This window comes from Camponotus floridanus, unplaced genomic scaffold (assembly GCF_003227725.1).
Source record: "Camponotus floridanus strain SB8 unplaced genomic scaffold, Cflo_v7.5 scaffold2, whole genome shotgun sequence".
Lineage (NCBI taxonomy): Eukaryota > Metazoa > Arthropoda > Insecta > Hymenoptera > Formicidae > Camponotus > Camponotus floridanus.
The window spans coordinates 707,004-727,097 of record NW_020229325.1 but is presented as its reverse complement, the minus strand read 5'-3'; the positions used below and the strand labels follow the sequence as shown (position 1 = coordinate 727,097).

Sequence of the window (20,094 nt, the reverse complement as noted above, 5' to 3'; positions counted from 1 at the left end):
TTTTATTACATGTATGATTTACGCAATTATATTTAGAATTATATTTTTATTATAAAAATGAATTACAATTTATTTCTCATATTATGTAATATTGAATTGAAAAATAAATATTATAATTGGCGTCAATTAGCTTATAGAAAAAATCACAAGTGCTTTATAAAAACATGCTTGTCTTTAATTTATGATTATGTATATTTAAAAAGAAAAAATCCATGCTCTTTTCAGAAAATATTAAACAGTCGACCCCAGCTCGTATTTATTATTTCTTATATTTTTCGCTCGGTTTCTTTTTCGATAAAGCACTCAATTATGAAAATATCAGGGAGAATTTCACTGTGAAAAGTCAAAGCCTCTTGCTTGCTTTTTGTTCATAAAGCACGTAAACACGATCGTGTTAAACAGGCATGCACTGCCAAGATGTATTCTGCGACTTATTGATCAATACACACTCTTATTTTATACGCAAGAGAGATAATGCGCATCTCGTTGAAACAAGACGCTACTTCACCCTCATTACATAATTTCTGCATTCCTCCTCTCAGAGCACCTATTACCTTCCTTTCTCGCTCCGGCACATCCTCCCTCATTATTCTCTCCAATTACAACCTCCGATTTTACGACGACCTAACAAAATCTCGTTCGGCAAACTTCGTTAAAAATCTAATATCTTTTTTTTAGGTATTATAACTATTAGGATCGATAAAAGTGATTTTTGAATGATGAAGAAATCTTTTGAAATAAAAAATGTATAGAAGAGTTTTATATTAAAGTAAAAAAAAAGAGAGAGAGAAATAGATATTGTTTAATAAAACATCGGACGAAAAAGAGAGACTTTATAGCGACTCTTAAAAAAAACTATTTTCTCAAAAACAACCGATAAAAAACGCTATACAAAACAGGAAAAAAATAAAAATACATAACCTACGGTAAAATTGAAAACCTCTTTTTAGATTGTCGAGTTCCCGTAATTTGCACCGGTCGTGATTACGTTAGTTTTGCATTCAATAATTCAATTGATTTACTCCATTAATCAAGTTATACCTACGTAAAGAGGGCTCTGAAGGCTAATTTGATCAGTTTTCGAATGACCAGCCTGTAGAATCTCTCGCAATGGCATTCCCGCCGCGATATAACAACGATAAATGACCGGTTCGGTGGCGCAGGGCTCGCTAAATAATTCGTCGGGGTATACGGACCGCACAATAAAACCGAAGTATCGCGGCATAATCACTAATGTATATCAACCCCGGTTCCAAGCCAACGGGCGTGAATTCTCTATATGTATGCACAGCGCGCAGAGTGCGCGGTGTGCGGCGAAACCACTGTTCGTTCGTTACAACGCAAATGGTAGATCGTAATGAAGGACTAGACCTCCCAGTGGATAGTAGATTTTACACGTGCGCCGAAAGCGAAAAACTATACCATCACTGTTGCATCGACGGCGCGGATACGCGCTCGTACAAAATCCATTTCCATCCGGAATTATTAAGACCGCGTCGGTGGTGCTGTAGGAAGTAAAGGATACCGTAGCGAGAAGATCGAACGGAAAATAGAAGAGCAAAGCCCCCGAGAAAATCCGGCGGGAAATGCGGCCGCGGAAGAGACAATATGAAGGTAGACAAAGCCGTTTCTCGCATTTACCCCGCAAAGGTAAATCGTGTAAGCGGAACTCATAAAGGCATCGGTAAGAAGCGAAGCAATAAAGTACGTATCGAGTTTGCGGTTAACGTTAAAGGAAAACGATAAATAAAATTACAAATAAAAGCTGACGAGAAAAAGGAGGGAGCGAAGATAGAACTGAGATGGGAGAAAGGAGGTTGAGATGTGCTAGCCGGATCGAACAACGAAGAAATCTCGATACTTTTTCAGTCTCTTCGTACTTTATTTATTTATTCGCTAGAGCGCGGAGATGGGTCGACGCGGGTAAACTTCTCGCTCTTTTCTCTCTCTTTCTCGCTCTCCTCTCTTTCCCATCTCTCGCCAGCGACTTTCTTCCTGTTGGAAAAAGATGCCCCTCGACTCCTAACTCGACCGCGAGAGTCGTAACTCTCGCGAGATTTCTCCGCGTAAGTTCTTCATGGACGCTTTAGACGATTGCCGGGCTGCCACGCGATCGTTTTCTCTAATCTTCCGATCGGAATTCCATCGCTGACAGTGATGGTTGCTGCTGCCGCGGATCTCCGTTGAGAGAGAGAGAGAAAAAAAGAAAGAACGAGAATGCAGAGAACGAAAGAAACAGCGAACCGTTAGTCAGCAAAACTCGTTTCAGCAGAACGATCCGTCATCGAATGTGGGTGGACGGAGAAAGAAGGAAGAAAACTAGGGGGAACGCGGAGAAAAGAAAGAAAGAGATAAGCGATTCGGTTGCCAGCGGAAGGAGAGCACCTTGAAGGTCCCCGTAGGGTCAGGCAACGACCATGGATTTTCCACTCCTTTGCGTGCTTCCCGAATATACATGACAGATCGATTTACTCTTCGCGATACGAATGTGTACAATAGCTCGAACGTGCCGTTCGCATGGCTCGTGTATTTGATTCGCTCGCATCTCGATGATAACGATACAAATCGTAATAATAAATTGCTAAATCAGACATACCAATAGGGAAATCAGACATACCAATTTGCAAAATTTTCTCGTTTCTTATCTAAACTTTTATTTATTTCTTTTTTTTAATTTAATTTTGACATTAAAATTTATTGCTTATTTATTTGTTTATCCATTAATTCAACGCGATTGTGGCCCATTTTTCAAATATAATATTTAAAGATTATATGACATAATCATTATCCATACAATTAAAATTAAGAATTTTAACTGCACCGTCGTTTTGATTGCCACTTGTCGATTTATAAACCTATAATCTATGTGCTTCAATATATTTTCATCCTTTCCAACCCTTCGATCGGGACCAGCTTGGCTGCCCAAGTCATCCGCTAGATGGATGGTAATTGCATACCCTAAGTTATCACGAAATCGAAGTTTCTTCCGGTAGGAAACGACAAGCTTCACGGAATCTCTATTAGGGAAGCTCGATCGAAGTGCCGCATGGACGTATACACGTCTAGTCTCTGTAAGAGTCGTGTAGTCACCGTGTTTAGTCGCACACGAACGTCCGCTCACACGGAACCGCGGAGTCACCTCGAGCGGAAGATAATTAAAGCGTAATTATATACTTTGGCGAGACAGAGATGAAGGGACGAGCAGAAGATTGGTGTAATGATGTTTAGTCAACACGTCGTAGATCTAAACGTCGTAATTGATGCGGTACTTAATGATTATTACTAAGAATATAATTAGTGTGAGATATTACTGCAAAAATATATTAGAAATATTCTTTGTACTTTTACAATTGAAGGTGGATTATATGTGAATTATATGAAAAATATTGAAGTTTAATGATAATATTAAAACGTATTTTGTGTTTCTTAAGAACATATAATAAAAAAAAATTGTGTGTAAAAATTCTATTATACATTGTAACGAGAAAGCAACAGAATATTTTTTCATCTTTTTGCATCGATTAAACTTTTTTCTGTGAAAATTATTAAAAATAATCAGTTAATTGGAAGCTAATTATTTTGAAAATATTAATAGATTAATAACGCATTAGTAAATTATATTTTACAGAACAATCTATTTTTTAACAAACTCTTACAGCCTACAAAATACAAATAAAAAAGGACATCTACGATTTTCGCGTATTATTTTAAATACAGGGTAATCAAAGAATAATATTTAATAGTAATTGTTAATATGATTATGCAAATATGTGGTGGGGAAGGTAACAATTTTGTACACGAGGATTATTTTAAATAATAATATTTTCTCTCTTATATTACTTTTAAATAGAAAACTATCATTTTCTGTCTAAAGCTTGAAAATGATTGGAAAATATTTGAAAATTATCTGCATATATTATGTATGTGTATTGATTATTTATATAACACTTCCAAAAAGCGGCAGACAGATTTTCACTTCAAATTAACATGAAAAATATTATTATTTAAAAACATCTCTTATTCAAAAGTAGTCTCTCTCTTTTCTTCTCATCTCTATTTTATGTCAAGAAAGATTATCTTGATATATCTACGGAGCACCGAAATTTGAACTCGCAGATTTATCCCTGCATAGAATATGAATATCGTCGCTTTGACTTTATATTTAATGCCAAGATGTACATCGTCGGAACAGGAGTCCCATAAATTCAGCTTCGCGGAGTAGTCTGCCATGCGTCGCAAGAAACGAAACGCATGAAGAACGATGAGCTTGCCCGAAACTCGGCAAACCGTCCGGCAACACGTCGATTCGATGACCGAGCCGTGAATTATTGGATTTCAAAGTTCAGAAGTAAAATTCGTCACATCGACCGCCGACGAATCGGCAATGTACGCGTGGCACGTACCATCGAATTGACTATTGCACTTTGAAACTCAATAACTTACGAACGCGAACCGGCGCGCGCAGTGCTGCGATATTGAATTCAAACTTTTCTGTTATTCTTATATGACGGTTGATTTATCTTGCTGGGAAACATTCTCTCTTAGATGTCTACGGTACTAAGATTTGCGCGCGCGTAATTGTCAAAGTATGCTTTCATTCAATTAGTTGCTCGAGATCCGTTCACCGTACACTTTAATTTTCATACATATATATTTAATACATATTATATTTAATACATATTATATTTTTTCAAACAATGTATTATTATGTATTATCATTTATATGGATAGCATGTTAATTTATGGATAACAGCGATGGTATTTCGAAAGGCTCCGCGGAATTTATGCATTAAAGTATGACACGGATACTTGTTTTGCGCAAATTCCATAAAATATGGCATGCAGTGTCATTATATGTACGTCGCATGAGAAGCACTTTACGTTAATCTGTATCGCCCATATGTCCCACACACTTCCTGCAATGTATCTTTATTTTTCGATAAAGACACGTGCGCGAAGACATATAAATAAACATATTTTTTTTACTAAAGAAGCGCACAATGCAATGCGTTAAAGCTATTTTTGCGTATGTCGAAAATCCCACAGTGACATTTTCTCGAATATTGTCGGTATTTTTGGACGCGATGTTGCAATTAATATCTTTATCGCACGCAAAACACTCGAATGTTGTCATACTGTATGGCGCGGTTTTCGCAACGTTATTCGCCGCCGAACGGGTATCGTATTTGCCAGAGGAAACAATATGCTTTCCACGTAACGTCGTAAACGAGACTGTGAGAGCGCGCGAAGCGCCTGCAAATTGGAACACACGCTTTTTCCACCAGGTCTCGAGAAATCGTGGAGAAAGTAGAACGGAGCGTCGTCGTTTTCTCCCTTCGATCGGCGACCCCCTCACGCTTTTATCCCCTCGTCCTCGTCCTATCACCGGGCGCTCCCTAGAGTACGTGGCTCGACGTCGCATCGACTATCGTATAAACCGAGACACTTCAGCTTTTCAACCCGCTCTCGTCATTTCGCTACATTTTATAAGATACCCGTACCCTCTCACGCGCGTTATTGTACTTGTCTCCGCGGCACTTTCAGTTCGATGTTTTAAACGAAGCCGGGGTAGAAGGGGGCGGGAACAACGACGACTGCATCGCGAGCATTAATTGGATCCTACTCGACTCAGACAGCTGTCAAGGAACTCGTAATTGAATTTCTGAAACATTAATCCGACTGGCACGCCGATCCAGCGGCAACGAATGAAATCTTGAGATAGCAATAAGAGAGAAAGTGAGAGACGCAAAGAGAAGAAAACAGGTGCAAGTAATCGCTCCTCCCTTCTTTATATTCCCTTGCCACGTCCAAAATTTTACAATAATCAGAAATATATTATTCCTTTTCGAAGAGATGAATAATATGATTAATTATGAGTTTAGGAATAATATTGAAGCGTGAAAAGATTGGGCCCCTCAATAAATAATCTGCAAAAATGCGCACAAATAAAATCTTGATGTAAATTAATTTTTATATAATTGAGGAGCATGCATGTAAAATGCAACATATCCTTATAACTTAACTTATGAAGGAAAAATTTATTTCTACTTAAATTAGTGATGTAACATTGGTGTTAATCTTTTTTCAATAATAGTTAGAATTTTTGTAATTCTGCATGAAATAGATTTAAAAAACATGAATAAATCAAGAATTACAATTCAAAATCATGCTTTACTCATTTTCAATTTTTTTGAACATGTTTTGCACGTATGTTCTTCAATTAATTATTCTTACAAAAGACGAAATTTTAAAATTTGTATCTTAAAAAATCATTAAAGTTACCTTTAATCAAACAGGTAAATTTTCTATTAAGTACTTGGATAAATTTTTTATTTCCTCCGCAGAAAACAATCTATACAATTGTTTCATGTAGTAATTGAATTGTCCTTTATCTTAAAGAGAAAGGAATCGGTATTTCTCTTTCTCTTTCTCTTTCTCTCTCTCTCTCTCTCTTGTTTTTTTAGAATGCATCATGTTATTCCGTGTGAAATTACTCTTACGACATTTTACACTATTCGCTCTTTTTCTTAGAAAGAACAAAGATGTACTTTATATTATGGCGCTACTTTCCAGCCTTATTTCTTCATGGGTTTTCTTTCGTAAAAATTGAAGTCTTGATTCTACATTTGGTTGTGTATTAAGACGATGATGTACAACACAACAGTGTTAAACTAGCTACAAAAGAGAAAACGAGAAAAGAAAAGAAAATTCTACGGATCTCTTTCATCCCATGATTTCTATATTTGAACTCTTACCCTTTTACGTTATTTTAACCTTTCGAGTACAGATTGTGACAATAAACTATCATATGTTTGGAAATTATTCAAATAATATATGTATAAATATTTATATTGTACGAATAGCAAAATTTTGTTTGTATCTAAATCATTATATTATAATTATATTTTATTAAATCATTATATTATATTATAATTTTTGTACTTCTTCTGAGGAATTAATTTTTGATAAAAATATTATAAAGATATTATTATCGATAAATCACACACAAAATATATATTATATTTACATATTTCACAACGAAAAAGACAAGTATATATCTTAAATTACTAATAATATAAATTTAATAAATCGAGTTAATTCACTTTTCAATAATTTTATGTCTCACTTCATGTCTCTTCTAAAGTAATTTCTTTTATCACGAGTATGTGTCTTGGCGCAATGTAATTCACATTGATTTGATACGTTTAATTTAACTGATGAGTTTCGTATCTTCAATACGAAGATGTACGAGTCTCTTTCGAGGCGACCATACTTGGAGAATTATTTTGTCAGATGCAGAAACTTTCAGTGAGGAGATTCTGTTGCGATATTGACGTTTCACTTCTCCAAACGGCAAAGATGTAACGAAGCTTCTAGATTCCCGCATAGATTTGCAAACTTGTACCTAATATTGCATGCTTAACTAGAACTTTTGAATCGTGATACATTACGTACGGAAGAGCTCTTGTAGAAAGACGTCGTCTCATGTTTACGTAACTGGCTTCGTAAAAGATATCGGATGGTGCAATTTAGTGCTCGTAACTGCGATCGATAGTACGTTTAATTTTCTTAATAGCTATTATCTAAGAATTTTTGATAAATATTCAAAAAAGAAATATTCTTTCGACTTGCGCAAGAAACATATATTTTTGTATATCTTGAGCGAAATGAAGGACTTAAAATGCATAAAGTATATCGAGATGAGAAAATCTCCTTTTCAGAGAAATTACCTCTTTTCCAAGAATTACTAAACTATTTACCGAATCTTTCATCTTTATATCATCAAATATGCACATCATAGATATGTATATCATATAGACATCTAATTAATTAAATCACGGAGAGCATTGAGAAATTAGGTCAATAATATCGTCTCGTCAGGCAATGAAGGATAATTTGAACCGAAAGCATATTTGAATTATAAACGAATAATTTTTTTTATTCATTTGATAATAATCAATGCGTCGATAATCGTTTTCAATCACGAAACAAATGGACATTCTAAAGAGGACACAAACGTCAAAATATTTTCCGTGATATACGCATAAAATCACAAATTAGTTTACTCTCACTTCTCCGATCAATTTATTCCACGTATTGCTACCTCTACAGCAGCAATTTCTCACGCGTACAATTCACCTCTCTAGAAACGAAAATTATTCCTGACGCGCCTGCATCTAAATCGTCAACCCCGATTCATTATCGATTCTCTATGTCGAAATTTCGCAGTGAATTAAATCACTCTAGAAATTTTAAATGCGAATCTCATATGAATATGACATTTTTCATTTTTTTTGCGCGAATTAATATTTGTTTGGCTATGCATCCAATTTACATTGATTTTGCGATGTTATAATATAATATATAATTTTATATAATTATATAATTTTATATAATATATAAAATTATATAATTATATATTAAAATTATATATTATATAAATATATAATTTTATATATATATATTTATATATATATATATATATATATATATATAATTAATATTTGTTTGGCTACGCATCCAATTTACATTAATTTTGCGATGTTATAATATAATATATAATTTTATATATTATATAAAATTATATAATATATAAAATTATATATTATATTATAACATCGCAAAATTAATGTAAATTGGATGCGTAGCCAAACAAATATTAATTATATATATATATATATATATATATATATAATAATTTATATATAATTTTAAGATATATATATATATATATATATAATTAAATAACGATGAAATAGCATCTAATTGAATGATAATGATAGTGATTTAATGAAATTCTTATGCGTATAAATCAAATCCAATAATTATTATGAATGCGCAAATCCTGCTTTAGCATCTATGATAGCGCGGTATTGTACATATTTTAAAATGAGAAACAGTACGCGTAATATAATATCAATAAACCTTGATTACACTAATCGCGTATCCATTAGCGATAATATGTAGAAAATCATACGACCGAAATTATTGAGTATCATCACGTCTGTGTACCAATCTGTTGTGTGGACGCGCATAAGTTGCCGCGAGATTGACAGCCTCATTTTAATTAATATCCCCAACATGTTTATTTAACGACAAAGCTTTGAAGCCAGTATACCGCTAATTTGCCATTAGTTGAATTATTGGATGTTCCATATTCGAATGGGAATACGTGGCTAATCAAAGAGAACATAAAATACTAATGTTCTCTGAAATCCTTTAATTTTTTGATTCTAATATACTTTCTGTCACGGTTAAATTCCGATATTTCGTGTTAAAAAGGAAAAATAAAAAAACATTAAATCACATCTTAGTACTCTTATCTATTTGAGAGATTCTAATATACTTTCCACAATTGAGATTTATGCGATTAGTGTATCCCAAAGGCTGAAGATTCATCGCTGCACGTTAGCTTTAACATTATAACGCATATTCCTTCCTCCGTATAATTTCACCACAGAGAATTTCCTAGTATGAGTTTCACAGTTCTCCATTCTCGCGCTGTCCAATCATAGAATTTCGCCTCGATTGCCCCGCGAATCTCATTTATCATTGCGACATTTTCCTCGATCTTATTAGCCCGAACAATCTCAGTGCGACTTGATTTAACATTGATCAAATTGATTTCGAATCCTGTTATGCGTCACCAAACAATATAATTGCCGTCAACAATATATCATTCTCCGCGTTTTTAAATATAAAAAAATATTTATATATACACGGCACATCGCTCATATAAATTATTAAAATATTGTTACATGTGTGGACGTAACCCACGATTCGTTGAACGCATTCGTAATAAACGAATTGGTTGAATGCATTCATAAAATTTAAATAACGAGAATGGATATATATATTTAACTAAATTAAAATTATATAACTATATCATCACGGATTTGATGAATATCCGAATATCCGAATACATAAAAAACGGGACAATATAATGGTTTATGGTAATATTGATATAATAAATAATATTTAGGTCATTGGTTTTTCCAATTCAAATAACAATTTGCATGAGCGCTATCAATTTATTTGTCTGCATGAGCGCTATCAATTTTATGAAGCCAATATTGAATTAAAATAAGAAACAACAACACATATATCTAGTGAGAAATTTATTCCTTTGGTCTAAAAATTTCAAGAAAAAAAAATTTTTTAAAGAATAGAATAAAAGCAGAAAGCACACGTAAATAATGCTTTGCTAAAAATACGAGAAAGTTTACATTTGTTGAAAGAGATCGGCGAAATCGACCGGCTCGTAAAGGATTGAGAAAACATATCGCACGAGCAATAAAGAAAGGAAGAAAGGAAAGTCAAGAACGAGGAGAGGAGAACAAGTGGGAACAGAGAGAAAGAGAGAGAGAGAGAGAGAGAGAAAGCAAGAGACAGAGAAAGAGAGGGAGGGAAAGTGAGAGGAAGAGCGGGAAGAAATCCCGCAGGATACGACCCAGCAAATGAGCCGGAGAATGCAAATCAATCCCACGACGCAGGGCTCGAAATTGTGCACCTACGCTCGAATGCGGCAATCCCTTTTCCAGGGCTTTGCTGCATGTGCCAGGATGAGAGGCAGGAAGGGAGGATGGGTAGCGGTGCGCTAGTAGTGAGCCGCTACCGACACCGACGTACAGCCCACGGAATGCTCCCCTAGGGTACGTCACTGCAACGGTGCAACGGCGCAATGAGACCGAGCGTGCATTATCGCATCCGACGTGTCCGACGCGACCAGGAGAACCGCCTACCTCTGCGCGATCCTCTCTTCGGGGAATAATGTTCTCCGATGCTACTCCGGTGCACAACTTTGCTCGCTCGCGAATCTTCGTTGCGAACCACGTGGCTCTCGATTGCATCTTATTTCTATGAAACGACTCAATAAATAGAGATGGTACTTTAATATATATTGTATCTTCTTATGTGGGATTTTTTTATATTATTCGCTAAGAGTTAAAAGGATGCAAAAATGAGATAGCAGTTCGTTTCGAACGGATTGCGTTATATAACCAGAAGACGAGATCATAAGACGAATGCAATTCGCAAAGACCATCTTATTTCTGTGAAACTTATTTCAAATCTTATAGTTTGGAACAAGGCTTTGATATTGTTTTGCTTTATTTGCTTGTTTGTTTTGCTTTATTTGTTTTCGCATTCCTCGTCAGATTTCATAAAATTTGACTGTAGATGTTGGGACAAATAAAATTACTTTAGCTTGAAAACTGCTTTAAAATGATTTAGTATTTTATATGATATAAATTAAGCAATTGAGGTACAACATGTTTAAAGAGAAAAAAGATATGAGTAAGATAAGTTAATTACATATTTCTTCTGTTTCTTTGCAATTTCTCCTCCAATTTTATCTTTGTAAAATTATTTTTTCAGATTAATAACGTACGTATATTTTATAAAATCTTTTGAAAGAGATGTTAACTTTTAAAATTTTATAAATTTTACCGATCTTATAAATACCATTACATTATATATAGATATTCTTCTCTTTCGGAATAAATTCTGTATAAATTATAAACCGTTCTTAAATCTCTGATATTCATATTAATCTCAAATCTTGAATTCGAACATTCAATTACATCAAAATGCAGAAAATTTGGATAAATTTTTTAATATTCATTCGAGAGACATTCAATGCTCATTAACCTTTTAATTATGTTCGTTTAACAAGATTTTACTCTGACGGGCAACGAATATCGTGATAAATTTTCGTTTGATGAATATGGACCGATTGCGAAAGAGAGCGCATACGGTTACTTTTGCAAACGCGTCACTCGTAAGAACATGGCAATGACGGGATCGAAGACGAGATTCCCTTTGTCCTAACCGGCGAGCTAACCGCTCAAAAGGTTTATCGGAGCATGACTGAGAAACTCTATTGAAATGCAATTTAACGAGATGGAACGGTGGGGGAAGACTATCCAGAACGGCGATTATAGCGAAAACGACAAATGCGCGGTCGTGGGGTAAGGCACCTCTTCCGACCGGATCAATCGTTCCGAACATAATATCAAAGGTAGAATTTAATTGCGAATGAACATAGATATAAAGATGATTTCGTTACTCGAGTTTGTAACTAATTTATTATTCGAGCAAAGGAGAAATACGATAATGCTTTCATTAGTTGTACTTGTCGATCTCATTTTGTCTACTAACTTTTGACTTAATAATCTCAGCGCATTTATTAAGTACAATATACTTAAAGATCCGTATATATCTTGCCAAGAATTTTATCGAGCGTTTTTTTATAGATGCTCGAACATGGAAAAATGATAATTATGACATATACGTGTAATAATAAAAGAGATGTACTGATTACAGTTAAAATTACGATGCAGTCAATTGATTTTTAATTTATTGTTTCGAATGCAATAAGGGTAATTCTCGATTAAGAAAGTGACAGATTGCTGCGATAGTATATTTCGATCACGTATATTGGTGAATTATTGCTTACAATTAGTGTTTGCTTTACATTCGAATCTCGTCAAGCGAATTATCTCCTCAATCTCTCTTTTTCCTGTGGAATGTAATTATATTAAAACAATATATGAACGCCGAACTATGTTTTTTTTTGAGAATGTTCGTTTATGATCGATGCCTTTAGAATCCAACGAACGAATGCGAGAGACCTTTGCTGCGAGCGATTTTTAAAATGGCACTTTTTCTCTCATCAGTCAAATTTTCTGACGTATATGACCATCATTTTGGTCACTTCTTGACAAAAAATAATTTATATATTTGGAACGTGTGTGTGAAACAATTGCTTGTTTTTAAAGATTTTACGAATTTTGTAATTTTTAATTCTGGAAAGTACAGCCAAATACATTTTGAAAAAGTATTCCCTTGTGTCAATTTGAATAGTATTTGGCACAAGGCGCAGCCGTGAGATTAATGTTTAATCGCGTGAAATTAGTGCACTCGGAAATATTAACGCATGTTCGCCGCATATGTAAATGCACGTCCATGTGTAAATTGCTTTCCGGAAAGCTATTAAAACTTCATAAAGAGAAATCGAGGAGGCCACAGACGCTCCACTCCAAACTAAACGCTCGTTGGCAATCTGTTAATTGTACAACAATAAGCAACACGTTAAAGTTCGAGGTCCAGAAAATACATTTGTGCTACTCTTAAAAGCGAGAGAGAACCGATTCAATTAATAGCGCGATTCGACGATAGAAATAATCGAACGAGGAGCAATTAAGGATACGATCTGAAGCCGGCGCACGAATGGGGCGCGCGTTCATTTCACTTTTATTCCGGACTCGTCAGTACCTGTTCGTTTCCATGACTCGTCTCTATTGTACCGAATGAACCGCAGAACCTATTAGTCCCTGGATACGTAAATTGCGTCCACGATAAAAGCGGCTTGTGAATAGATGGATGAAGTACTCTTCAGTAGCAAAGGTAGGCGTATTGGTCGACCATGCAAAGACCCATACAATTAGCTCTCAGGTTCTGACCCAATCTGCGATAAAGATTTGAAGACGATGAAACGATCACACATATATTGCATGCAAACTTTCCGTGTGGCTTTGTAATTTTATTTGTCTTCTAATAATAACTATATAAAATTCTCAGATTTTATTTGTAAAAATATCGTGAAAATATTTAAAAAAAGATTTCAATTTCTCAGCAACTTTTTATAGATTCTTTTTATTAGATTGAACTCTCGGATTCGATTGATGTTTTCCCTCACGTATTTGACTTTTCAATTTTTAAAAATTAAGAAACGTTACCAGTTTAAAATCCATTTCTAAGTATCATATTAAAAACGTTAATACAAATTTTCTGTAAATATTACAAAATTAATAGTTGTAATATATTATAAATATATTATAAATATATATTGTAATATATTATAAATATATGTATATCACATATATATTTTATCTTATATGAAAAAAACTCGATGTGATTATGAATTATTAAAATACAGATTATGGTGAGATAGAATAGAGTGTTTGAGAGAGAGAGAGAGAAAGAGGTTATCACAACAATGAAGGATAGTTGTGAGTTTAGGCTTATCTGCTTATATATTATCTAATAATTATTCGATTAACAGTTTTGACATGCATTTAATAACATGTCTCGTTTAATCTCTTGTTTCAGATACGATCCGCAGACAGACAATCTCTATGCTATTACATGGTATAAGGACGATGAGGTATTCTACAAATATATACTACAAACGAAAGAAGGCCACACTTATCTCGTCAATGGTGTTAAAGTTGATGTGAGTAAAATACCCTCTTGTGTTTCATTGTATTTTAACGCGCTATTGTGTATTTTTAGATATTGAATTTTTAACATTTCATTGAATACAATGTTCTTCTTTTGATTAAGAGCGCATTTCGCATTCTAAAAAAAACAGTAAATTTTATATTTTTGTCATAAACATATTGACGTATTTCGAATCCAAAAAATAGACAAATTGGCAAATGACATTTATGAATGGAAGCAAATAAGTATGTCACAGATAAAAGATGTCTGTAATCCGAATGTGAAATATTTTAACAGGAACGGATTAGTTTAAACGTAGATTTACGCTTGCATCCATTTCGATAAATCATTCAATGAAATTCAAACTCGATCGGAGATACAGACAAATAAATCGAATTGAAGACCGCCACATCGGCAGCGATGCGTCATGGACGATGAATTTTGAGACAAATCTCGAAATCTATCGCGAGTACCCGATAAATTTTTCGAAGGCGACCTCCTGCAGATACGTCTTAAACGTCGATATATCCGAGATGCCGGGTAACAGGTTGGAGAGTCTTCGGGTCAAACAAAGTGGAGCTTTCGACCTGATCTACGATACCAATTTCAGGGAAAAATCTTCGATTCGCTCGAGCGGGAGGAGGAAAGAGGGGAAGGGGGAAGGGAGAACGAGGGGGACGAAAGATTTGCTCTAACGTCACAGGTTATAGAAATCGGAGCGACGAGAAAACTATCGGTCCTCTCGCAAACGAAACCGCGAACGATGAGCAAACTTCGTTTTAAAAATATTTGTTCCGTCATTCGATAAACGGTTTTTTCAACAAGGAGCTTAACACGCGAGTTTCTTATGTTACTAACAAAAATATCTGTGTTTGTCGAGAAAAAATTGTTCGCTAATTTCTAATCCTCAAAGAAGCATAAATTAATTCAATTTCATGATTAATCACCTGAACATGTATAATTAATATTATGTGTTATTGCAAAAATTTTCTTTATTAACACCTCAGAAATAAAATAAACTTTTTGCCCTTATAAAACATTATTATGTTACATTCTTATCTGTCATATAGTTTACAAATTTTGTTCTCTTTTTCTATGAAAAGATCTTCGTGGAAACATATAATAAATCCAATCTCTTCCGTTTCCATAATATCTTTACTAATATAACGAGATCTTTTTATACAGAATCTATTATTAAGAATCTATATATATATTTATATCTTTTTTTTGTAGATAATAAGTATGAAATAGAAAGAGACTGTTAATTTTATTATTATTAAAATAGATCGTAATATAATTTAGACTCTAAAAATCAGTAACAGCACCCAATCACATATCACGTTATCAATGTGCTTCGTCCCATTTTATATAGATCTGGCAAAAAAATAGACCAAGGTACACTATCAGGCGATGTGGTTTGTATAGCGCGAGGGAATGTGCATCGTATATCATAGACCGCCATTGTGTTCAACAACGTACATGGGAGCGCTCAAGTTTTACGGCTTTCCGCAAAGATTTAGCGGCGCCAATCTACTCTTTATATTACGGAGTAGATGAGGCTGAATTCAGAGATCTCCGCGAAAAGAGATTGCACGAGGATGATGTATCCCGCGTTGTGCCGTGATGCAACAGATATAGGTCGTGATGCAACAGATATAGATACGCTCATTGAAAAAAGATCGACTGTTTTTAATGGACATGCGATGTCGGTGATATGATTACGTGTCCGCGAAACAGGAAAATCGAGTTGCTAATAAATTCATAGCTCGATTTTTTTGGCTAACCACATTTGACAGGGACTATCCTCGTCACTCAATCTTAATCCGCTCAAACTTTCATTGATATCGATTCATAACAGCTCGTATGTTCCACGAATTATCACATAATACGGTCTTATATGCAGATAATTCAAACCAGATAATCCATATGAATTTGATTTTATATTTTATATGGGTTTTATAAATGTCTGAGAGACCTAATAAAAGAAAATATCAGCAAATGGAATACTTTGTAAATATAATCAATAGACTATATATATTCTTCAAATATTGAGTCAATTTTTTATTCAATATACAAGAGAAAATACACACACATTTTTAATTTATACGATTTATTTTTTTGTAATCAATTATTTTTAAACATGAGAAATCCCATTCGTATGTAATCCTTGTTTTTATAATATTGCAATTTTCCTTTTCATCAAGTTTGCTCGCGCGTGTTTAGTGTCAATATTTTATATACGCGAAATAAGATAAGAAATAAGACGGATAACTACATAAACTTTCTCTCTCTCCTTCTCTGTTCTCTTATCTTACGTTTTAATATCTATGGACGAGATCCTTTTGTGTCATGGGACAAACTGTAAAGTGCAATTACCTTTACGACTACATACTCGCTTTGACGTAGAGCGCTTTGCGGTAGATAAGTACATCAAGTATATCTTAATAAGTTCCAAGTATATTACATACAGAAAATATCCACATTATTAAAATTACAATATTCCATTTTTTTCACTTTATGACATGCAAGAAATTATCGAATAAAACGATCAATGATTTATGCTCTTTCTAAATATTTTATTTTGAAGAAATTCAATATCAAAGTTTCCAGGAAAACTGCAAATTTATTGCTACTTCTTTTTCCCGTATATTGTACATTTCCTGAAACAATAAATACTATTATTCTAATAAAATTCTAATAAAATTTCGTTCTTAAACTTATTCAGTTTATATTTTTCATTTACAATCACGTACACGTTACAAATTATTCTAATTATACCGATACTAAATCTCATGCTTTTATTAAAAAAGAAACTTTTAATGAATAATTAACATCAGGTAATTGAAAAATTATTTAATGATATCGATAGGAAAAATATCATACTATGTATAAAAGTCCTCTGTATACATTCGTAATGTAAACATAGCGTATCGAATCGCCTAAGGTAACTGAATTTACGGGGAATTGCTCGTTCGATCGTAAAGGAATCGTATCGTCGCTTTTCGAAAAAAGAAACTAAAGTAAAACATACGATATAGAGCGAGAAAGAATGCAGAAAGATCGCGAGAAAAGAAGCGGCAGACCAATGTGAGGTCAATGTGAGGTATTATGCGTAAGAAATCCGTGTGTAAAATATTTCAATTTATTTCTAATCGTGGAAGATTATGTCTGTGACACTCGAAGACATCGTGTATACGTATGCAACATGTGTATAAACAAGGTCGTGTAAGAGAGAGAAACGCTACACTCGAAGTAGCAATAATATAAACAAAGTCCGATTAGTCATTACGACCGCAAACGGGCTTAGGTAGTCGTGGAAACCTAGTTATAGAGATCGCGGTCATATGTTTTGTGATAAATAGAATCAATGTAATGAAGAAACACAAATGTGCAACGCGAAGACAAACGAGAATATGGCTGGAATATTATTCTCTGGAAATGCGTACACTATGTCTTCTTCTTTCTACGACAGGTAACTATTAATAAATATAGGGAGATAAGGAAGTATAACAAAGAAATATAAGGATAACCAACATAATTGATCGTTACAAATGTTGTGTATATTGTGAGCATAAAAATATAATTCACGATCTTATTGTCATAATATGTATCTAACAATAAGATCCAATTAACATTTTATATAATATTTGTAGATTGTTTGATTTATTTAGATCGCGGGAAGGCATGTAATGAAATTATTTCTTGATTAATTTTAATTGAAGATCAATAAATTTTTCTTTAAAAAATAGGTGAAAAAATATGTAACAGAAATTTAAAAAAAAAACGATGGCTATTCATAAGGATATATATAAAATAATTTTTTATCAAATAAAATTGTTTGTGGCGATGTCGATAGAAAAAAAAATATATATAATATATATAATGTGTCGCGAATTATAAGGAAAAAGATGTCCGATTTTGAGACATTTCGTGCAGCGTGCAAGACTTGGATTTATGCGGTAATTTTCGGGTGCTTGATTCGATCCTTTTGCGGAAATGGCCGTGGACCACGACAGCTTCATCGAAGAAATCGGCCGTACGCGCGAGATATGAAGTAAACTACCATGTCTCTAAAGTACAGGAGAATCGACAGTCTCCGTTCCGCTGCGAGCGATCGTCTCGATTCCCGAGACGGTGCGTCCGCTTCCGATTCACGTTTTCGATGGCACGAAAGTTCCGCTCTTCTTGGCGCTCGTTAATATCGTCCGACGTGTAACGAGCATTACGTGAGCCGAATCGGCTCATCCCTTTCGCCCGCCGGGCCGCCGATCTTTCGAATCTCCTGTATTGGAGAGCGGACTATTAATCTGGCTCGTTCCAATAGCTCCCCGATATCGACAAAGAAAACTCTCCATGGACAAAGGCGATTATGTCTGTCGGCCGTCTGATTCTTGACATGTATTAAAGTGTAAAGAATTATGGAAATTTAAGAAGATTTTAACGTCATTAATTTAAGCAGGGCAAATAAAAGAAGCTGTAAAGTATTTTGCTTTTTATCTTTTATTATAAATAGCTTTTTACAATTTCTATTTATAATTCTTACAAATCTATTTACATACACAACACACGCACATACAACACGATTTTCATGTCTACAAAACATTTATAAAATAAATAATTTTCAGTTATTATTAGATTATGAAATGTATGTGTATTTAGCAAAAGTGAACAATATGATTGATTCTTCTTCAGTTAATATATATATTTATCAGTTAATAGTCCATAATATATTTGGATTTATTTTGATTGAAATTAATTTCTGGCTTAACGTTTTATCGATTAGATGACAAATTGTTCGCATTAATCCATAAGTAAAACAAATTTCAATGTAATGAGAGAAGCACAATGTAAATTCTTTCGCAAAAAAACGTTCAATTTAACATTGAACTTAAAAAGGAGACACTGCTTATAAATAATGTCATTTCTTGTTGGCTAGACATCGCAAAAATAATCGGGTTATTGATATCGGATTAATCATGATTGATCAAACATTCATTATTTATAATATTCATTATTTTCCATTTGCTTCTTTTTCGAAATTTATAAAAAGATCTGTCAAAGAAAATTTAGATCACATATATAAATCGTTTATTGAATATCAATTATTCTTTAATCGAAATTACGTCAAAGTTATTATGATCGCAAGAAATATAATTTGATGCTCAATTTTTATATTAATATTAAATTACCCTACACTCTTTTTTTCACTGTTGTTTTTCATTAATTTGCCATTTTGAGAATACGACCGCTTAATCATACGTCAATGGAAATTAAACTAATATATTTTTTCTCATTCTGCAATTATTCCATCACATGGCTTATTCTAATATTCCAATAATGACTAAGGCTAATATAAAATAGTATTATACACGACGAATCTCGCATCTTAGGGTGGTTCCGAGCAAATATCTCTCTATGTTTTCGGAAACGTAGAAAAGCAGCTAATATAAAAATTGTTTTCATCTCGCCTGTTCGCGCGCGCGTATAATCGCGTTTACCTTCATCGAGCACGGATGCAGCCAGCCTGAAAGGCGCTCGCTAATTCGCCGTAAAACCGAGAGAGATTTCGAGGTGCTTGGAAAAATGATGAAAAAGACGTGCTCTATAGGAATGCAACGAAGCCGTGAGAGAAGGACACGTGGGATATAACCTAAGCAAGAGAAAGAAGAAAATAGGGAGAGAGAGAGAGAGAGAGAGAGAAGCACGCAGCTTTGAAATTACCTGCCAACTCGAGTCTGAAATTTCATCGAGAACGAATCAACAGCTGAATCTCTCGCGATGTGCTAGAAATGCGTACCTATCTTCTAAGAGAGAGAAAATCTTCCATCTTTCTTAATCCTTTTCTCTTCTTCTCTTAATCTTTCCTTCTCT

At 34.0% G+C, this 20,094-nt stretch overlaps 1 protein-coding gene across 1 annotated transcript in view; it reads left to right on the top strand.

The window, feature by feature from the left end:
- LOC105258292 (cell adhesion molecule 2) overlaps nucleotides 1-20,094 on the top strand; it is an 80,488-nt gene that overhangs the window by 36,068 nt on the left and 24,326 nt on the right. Inside the window, exon 4 of the mRNA XM_011269458.3 lies at nucleotides 14,113-14,236. Coding sequence (XP_011267760.1) covers nucleotides 14,113-14,236 — 124 coding nt within the window. The remainder of the gene's footprint in view (nucleotides 1-14,112; nucleotides 14,237-20,094) is intronic.